The sequence below is a fragment of the Gopherus flavomarginatus genome, chromosome 20, assembly GCF_025201925.1.
Source record: "Gopherus flavomarginatus isolate rGopFla2 chromosome 20, rGopFla2.mat.asm, whole genome shotgun sequence".
Lineage (NCBI taxonomy): Eukaryota > Metazoa > Chordata > Testudines > Testudinidae > Gopherus > Gopherus flavomarginatus.
In genome coordinates this window covers 19354847-19362113 of record NC_066636.1, presented here as the reverse complement: position 1 = coordinate 19362113, position 7267 = coordinate 19354847, and the positions used below count along the sequence as shown (strand labels likewise).

Sequence of the window (7267 nt, the reverse complement as noted above, 5' to 3'; positions counted from 1 at the left end):
ATATTTGGAAGGATTGTTTGACAGTAGCCTCAGTCAGGGGCCCACTCTGCTACAAACATGGAGGGAAGATGGTCCTTGCTCTCAATTTTAAAATCTAAGAGAAGTAACAAAGTTTATGGGGAGAAAGATACAACCAAATACATGTTTTTATAGACCCAGGCAGTTCTCTAATGGTAAGCAAAAGATGCCAGCTCAGCTAGCCATCATTAATTGGCTGATCTCTTAAACGCATAACACAGGGTGGATCTTGAAGATGTACTTAATGAGAAAAATGGACTGGCCCTACTGATGAGTTGAGGGAGGATATTCCATGCATAAGAAACAAAGTGGAGGACGAGTAAAATTGTTTTGTTGTGAAGCTGATGTGAGTAGCAGCAGTTGAGGGCTGATGTTTGGAGAGACAAGCAGACAAGTATGAAGAGGTAGAGTTGTGAAGCTTGAACTTTAATAGTTAGGAAAACGTGGAACTCTGTAATATCCTGTGCAGCATTATAAATTGCAGCAGTATGATCAGCGCTTGGAACTGTACTGCACATGGTATTATGGTTACTGAAGCAGTTATTGTCTCAGTTAAATTGGTTATTAGAAGGAAAATATGTTGAGTAGGTTTCTCCAATTAACATTAGCATGAGCTTCTACAGCCAGAGCTGGTTTGTCTTGTATTTCAGGCAAGTAACTTCCCTCACTATGTGACAAGCTTTGAACCTGCTTTTAAATTCATGGAAATGTTTCGGTGTCATCCCACTTATTTCAGTTGGATGCTTATCCCAGCTCCTGCAGAGATGAAAAATAAATAGCAGCTGTCCAGTGTCTTTTTTTTTTTTTAAATGAAGTGGGAAAGGATTCCTATAAGCACTTTTTGTTGTTTTTCACTCATCCCTAATTAGGTTAACAGCTTTTAAACAGGTTGACGCATCACGGGAAATATAGGATATTTTTCAAAGTTGGAACACTAGGTCTAATCCTGTCCTTTCATCATGTGCAGACAACTACATCAGTGCAAAGTGAATGTCAAATGCTGTCAGACCAGCATGGTAGCCTTTTACACTCATTTTATAGTGGTGGAAATGACTGTGCTGGACAATAGAGAATTAAACAGTGTTTATGAATGCAGGATCTGTTTTAATCTGGTCCCATTGCTTCATTCCGTAGCTGGAGTCAAACTACTTCTGAGAATGTACTCAAGAGTCAGGACTTCAAGGGAGGAATAAGCAGCTCACCTAGTGTCTGGAGGCTGGGGTAGAAAGTTGGAGATAGCTAGAAAATGCCATAATAAATGTTTGTTGCTAATCAGTATGGCCTGCATAGTTGCGCTCCAGGTTTCTAGTAGGATTAGTCATTTTTTGGCTGTCTTTGGCACAACAGTGCTTCTGTTTGTTAACTCTACTATTTATACTCTGATGTCGACACTACTTCCTGCTGTAGCTCATTCTAAACAATGAAAGGGACTTTGTATATTGGGTCCTGAATGTAGGAAAGACTCAATTGTATTAACATCTAATTCTAGATTTTCTTTAATTGTGCACTGTCAATTCTCAGAATAAGCCCATTTGCTCAATTATAGAGGAACAGGATCCAAGGCATGATCTTAGGATGTCTGCCACAGGAGCAAAATATTGTATGATGGGAACTAGGGGATGGCTGGTAGTAAAGAGACAGCTTCCTGTAACTTCCCAAAAATCATCTTACCCCCTGTGAGCTAAAGCCCAGGAACCAACCTCTCTTCCATCTGCCTGCCTTCTGCAGAAGGTGGTGTGAAGTACCACTTCCACGTTTATCTTGTTAGCTTTAAAATATGCCTCTTCATTGTAAAAAAGACAATCTTATTCACATTTTTAAAAAACCAAATATTGTTTCTTGAGCCATCTTAATAACAAAATGTTAACATTTAATTAACTGTGCTGCTTGTTTTTTTTATTTTGGCAGAGGACAATACAGTATTAGGATCCTTTTCTCCTTTGGCTAAGGCTCTACTAGTTTGGTTGTAAATCACTTAATATTGTCTGTTAATTGTTGGTTGTTTTTTTTTTTTTTTTAATGTACTGTAATGAAGAAATTGAGAGGGCTTATCTCTTGTAAGAGCTTGCTTTTTTTTTCCCTTCAAGTTTAGGTAGTTACTCACTACTGCTCCTTTAAAAGTGTCTAGTATCAGAGGGGTAGCTGTTAGTCTGGATCTGTAAAAGCAGCAAAGAATCCTGTGGCACCTTATAGACTAACAGATGTGTTGGAGCATGAGCTTTCGTGGGTGAATATCCACTTCATCAGGTGGTAATTGTTTCTCTATATCCAGCCTCTTTTTTTTTTTTTTTCAATCTCTTCTATGGCAGGCTCTGCTTAGTAAAACAGCCTGTTGCTCTCTTCCACAAACCACCTGGTGCAGGTTCTACCATTGGTGTGGGGTGCCTTTGCAAAATGGCACCGGTGCTGAATGGGCTGGGCCAGTTCTGTTTGTGATGCTGCTCTTTTGGGCAGAAGAAGGGAGGGTGCCAGGTTTGCAGGTTAAAAAGGTGGTGGGGAGAATAAAAATGTAAGCATTCTTCCATGACTTGGACTGGCAGGGCCAGTGGCTATGTGCACAGTACAACTCTATATTAGGAATATTAGGTATGGCAATATACAAAAACCTGTAGGAGAACACTTCAACCTCCCTGGCTACACAATATCTTAAGGTGGCCATCCTGCAGCAAAAAAACTTCAGGACCAGACTTCAAAGAGAAACTGCTGAGCTTCAGTTCATCTGCAAATTTGACACCATCAGCTCAGGATTAAACAAAGACTTTAGGTTGCCAACTACAAAACCAGTTTCTCCTTCCTTGGTTTTCACACAACGGCTAGGACAGGGCCTCAGCCTCCCTGACTGAATTTACCTCGTTAGCTCTAGCTTGCTTCTTGCTTGCATATATAAAAATATACACACACACACACACACACCCCTCTCTCCCTCCCTGCCCCCCCCTGGAAATTTCCACTACATGCATCTAACAAAGTGGGTATTCACCCATGGAAGCTCATGCTCCAAACGTCTGTTAGTCTATAAGGTGCCACAGGATTCTTTGCTGCTCATACAACTCTAGTCAGTGCATTGGAGGGAGTGCAAAGGTTGCTGGGAGAAAAAAACATGAGGCTGGGAGGCAAGCCCAAAGGATGCTGGGACCACAGCAATAGTGTAGGGGAAGCACAAAGGCTACCAGGAGTGTGACTAATGGGGCAGCGGGGAAGGAAGAACCACAATGAATGCTGGCAGCATCAGCGAGGGTGTGTGTGGGAGAGGAGCACAAAGGATGCTGGGAGCATGGGCAAGGTGAGCTGAGGGAGAAGCGCAAAGGCTGCTGGGAAGGAGCATGACCCTGCCCTTCATTGTACAGCCCCAAGGCAGCTCCCTCTCTCCCCAGTTCGCGCTGGGACGCCCTGGTTGGACTGACCTTTGACCTTTCACCCCAGAGAGGGGGAAGGCCTCGGTCATTTGTTCGCGCTCCCTTCCGCCTCAGGTCTGGCCCCTCCACTTCGCACATGCGCAGGGGCTGGAAAGAGCGCCTCCGTTCACGGCGCACGCCCGGGGCTTGTTTAGAGAGAGCAGCCCGCATGCGCAGGAACGTGATTTCCTCAGGCTTGCGCACAATCCATTGGGAAAGAGGCAGCGTTTGCGCGGTCACGTTCGCGCACGCCCAGTATGCTCCTCGACGTTGACGAGAACTTTGGCACATGCGCAACCACTCTGTGGCGCGTGCGTCGTGAACACCTCGCGCCTGGAGGGGCTCGGCGCGTGCGTAGGTGGTAGCTTCCCGAGAGGGGTTGGCGCATGCGTCCTAGAGGGCTGTGGTTCTGAGGGTAACTTGAGAAACCTAGTACAAAATGGCGGCAGATGGGCGGGCTCCGAGCTGTTTTGGGGATGGAGCGTAACCAGCCCCTAGCAGCCGCCTAACCGGGTTAGCGGCTCAGCGAGCGCAGGAGGGGCTCTTCAGGGGAAGGGGGCTGTTAAAAGCCCCGTAGAAAGCGAGGGGGCGGGGCTGCGGCGCGTACCCAGGGAGGGAGAGCGAGGCGCGCGCTCCCGCGACCATTGGCGGCCGCGCGACGCGCCCACCGGTTCGCGCGAGTGCGCGCACTGCCCGGCCAGTGTATCTCGGGACTAGGGGGCGCGTGCCCGTGAGAGAGGCCGGGCGGTGGGCTGTGGCAGCGCGACCCCTGGGTGCCATAGAGAGGAGGGTGTAGCGGCCTCCCGCGCTCCGGCCCCGTTCAGCGTGACGGGGTTTCACCTCCGTGCGTTGCGCCCGCTCTCGGGGGCGGGGATAGAGCCGCTCCATTGCAGGGGGGCGGCTTGCGTCTTTGCATTGCTGGCTGTTGCGTTGCATGCGGTTGCGGGGTGGGGGATGAGACCCTCGCGCGCGCCGTAGCGAGGGTTGCGCGCGTGGGCCGCGTGCAGGCCGCTGGCGGGGCTAGAGTTGAACGAGTGTTTCGTCGGACTGCACGTCACGGGATGGAGGCGGCGGAGGGAGCCTAGTGCACAGGTGCATTGCTGCTCATTGTAGGGAGGCAGGGAACCCCCAGCACACGGGGGTTGCATTGCCGCATTGCACGCCCTTAGCCGGCCTGCGAAGCCCTAGCACAAGGAGCAAAGGGTTGCAGCGGGTGCATTGTTACATGCATCCGTCTCTGGAAGCTGCCCTGGTCAAATATAGCATACCCGTGCGGCAGCAAGCCCAGCCCCTCTCCGCCCGGGCGCGCGCACAGGAGGCACGCTCCCCCCCCGGGCGAAGGGGGAGGGGAGGACGGCTGAGCGGTGCACGCGCTCCCGGCCGCGGCGGAGGGTAGCGGCGCTGCTGCTTGTGCGACCAGGGGAGGAAGATGGCGGCCGGCGGCGGAGGCAGCAGCAAGGCCTCCTCGTCGTCCTCCTCCTCGGCGGGGGCCCTGGAGGCGTCGCTGGACAGGAAGTTCCAGTCGGTCACCAACACCATGGAATCCATCCAGGGCCTGTCGTCCTGGTGCCTGGAGAACAAGAGGCACCACAACACTATCGTGTATCACTGGATGAAGTGGCTGAGGAGATGTGAGTGGGGGGAATGGGAGCAGGACCCGGGGGGGGGGGGAGGTGCACCATGGCGGGAGGCGGAGATCGGGGGGGAGGGGGGCTCTTGTTCCTCGATGAACGAAGGGGGCACCAGGAGGGAGATGTGGGGGGCGGGGCACCTAGGAAAGCAGCACTACAACCCCATAATTTTTCATTGGAGGAAGAGAGAGAGAAGGAGGCAAATGTAATAACTCCCTATTCAACCACTGAAATAGGTTATCCAGGGTCATGGTGGATTCTCGGTTGCTAGCCATTTTTAAATCAAGATTGGGTGTTTTCCTAAAAGGTATGCTCTGGGAATTATTTTGGGGGAAGTTCTCTGGCCAGTATTATGCAGGAGGTCAAGCTAGATGATCACAGTGGTCCCGTCTTGACTTGGACTCTATGAGTTGGGAGAGTGAGATTAGGATGGAGGCATTAGGGGCTGTGAGGGACTCTGGGGAAATAACCCCTTTCTTCCTTTCACTTGCCTTCCCTGTCTAGTCCCTTCTTCCCATTTTCCAAACCCTGTTAATCCAGACATATCCCCTGATATGAATCCCTTTCTCCCCCGCAGTTATCCAAACTCTATTGAGATATCCGTGTTGCCATGTCACTTATCCTATGATTCCCACCCTACAGGCTCTTTGATCCGCATCTCATTTATTTTCCCTCACTGTGCATCAGATTCTCAGTGGGTTCCTCTCGTTATTTAAACCATTTCCATTCCCACCCAAATGGTTCCTTTATTGTGTTTTAAATACTTTGGAGTCTATAAACAAAACTCAGTCTATATATAGCTGGTACAATCAGAGATGTTTCAAAATCATTGGTTTTCTTAGCTTGAAATATGCCATTTCTTTCATTTATTGATAGATTATTTGTGGTGTTAATACAAAATAATAGGAATGCCTGGTACCTGTTGCATTGTACCTCTTTAAAATAGATCTGTTTCAGAATTTAAAAAATCTTACTTAAGAATTTGGGGACTCAGTGATGTGAATTTATAAATTGTTTGAGATCTTTCTTTATAGTTCAGGACAAGTCTGGGAAATCTGTTGCATTACTTAGAATTTTTGTATGTGTGATATTTGATTCACAATCGGAAATGTTCATTTTGAAGTGCATGTGAGTGTATATCATTTACAGTAATAGACATTCTAACACAACTTCACAAAAGTCCAAAAACTGTAGTGGAAATCAACAGAACATTTGGGGTAGGGAGAGAGGGAGTGTCTTGAGAGGATGAAGGGGAGATAACTACCTTTTTGTACCACAGGTTTCAAACATATATTTAGTAATTGATAGCTAGTCGCCTTCCAGCTTTAGTTAACTTATTGAAGTTAAGGCTCTCTGGGGCATAATTATCCAGAGAAGAAAGTTTTGGAGCACATAACTTCTGGTCAAGCCATTCTAATCTTCACAGTTTTATCATATGGCGTTATCATTGCTGTATAGTGTTAACCAGTAGTTGAGGAGTCCTCTCCGGAGTCTCAGGTCTGCACTTATTTCTACTTGCATCTGAAAGATTTTTGTATACAATTCCAAGAAAAAAATAAGGATGTAAATTAACCACTTGAAACATCAGCTCTCATTTTTGGGTGCTAGCCACAGTCATCTTCCCCCACTCCCAAAATAGTAGTCTTTTTAGATGTGAGTAGGAGGAAGAGTATTGAATATTAAAATCAAATCTAGAGAGCATTGGCTGTAGTTGTATTGCGGATTTAACAGTGGAGAGATTATCTTTTTCACTAGTCTAAGCATGGTTTGATCATCATTCCTGGAATTGCTCTTTCATATGTCCTTAAAACATTCAAATCTCGTATGTCTCTGTATGAGCTAAAGTAAGTTTTGCAGGAGCAAGAAGGTAACATTAAAGTGGCATTATAACTCTTTGTTATGCTTAAAAATGTTTGAAATAGTTCATTTTCCATATTAAGAGATGATTCTCTAAGTTGTTGAGTGCCCGTTTACTTTGGTTGTACTTGAGGGCTCTCCACAGGAGGAAAGCACGATTGAGTCCTCATTCAGGAGTTGTGTCCTGCACTTACATCACTTATTCTAATGTGTGCAGGCTGATAAATGCTGTGAATTAATTGGCAGAATAGATTGTAAATTGTTATGAATCTTGATACTTGTGAGGTACAGTTATTAAGGCTTGAATTGCAGGTATTTATCTAGATGCAGAGATGATGGCAGATAACTGTTATACACTGCTTCAGT

At 47.0% G+C, this 7267-nt stretch overlaps 1 protein-coding gene across 2 annotated transcripts in view; it reads left to right on the top strand.

The window, feature by feature from the left end:
• Window positions 1-3846: 3846 nt before the first annotated feature.
• The window catches only part of RPRD2 (regulation of nuclear pre-mRNA domain containing 2), a 46129-nt gene continuing 42708 nt past the window's right edge, over window positions 3847-7267 (top strand). For both annotated transcript variants that reach the window (XM_050930388.1, XM_050930387.1), the window contains exon 1: window positions 3847-5044. In XM_050930388.1, coding sequence (XP_050786345.1) covers window positions 4843-5044 — 202 coding nt within the window. In that variant the 5' untranslated portion in view covers window positions 3847-4842. The remainder of the gene's footprint in view (window positions 5045-7267) is intronic.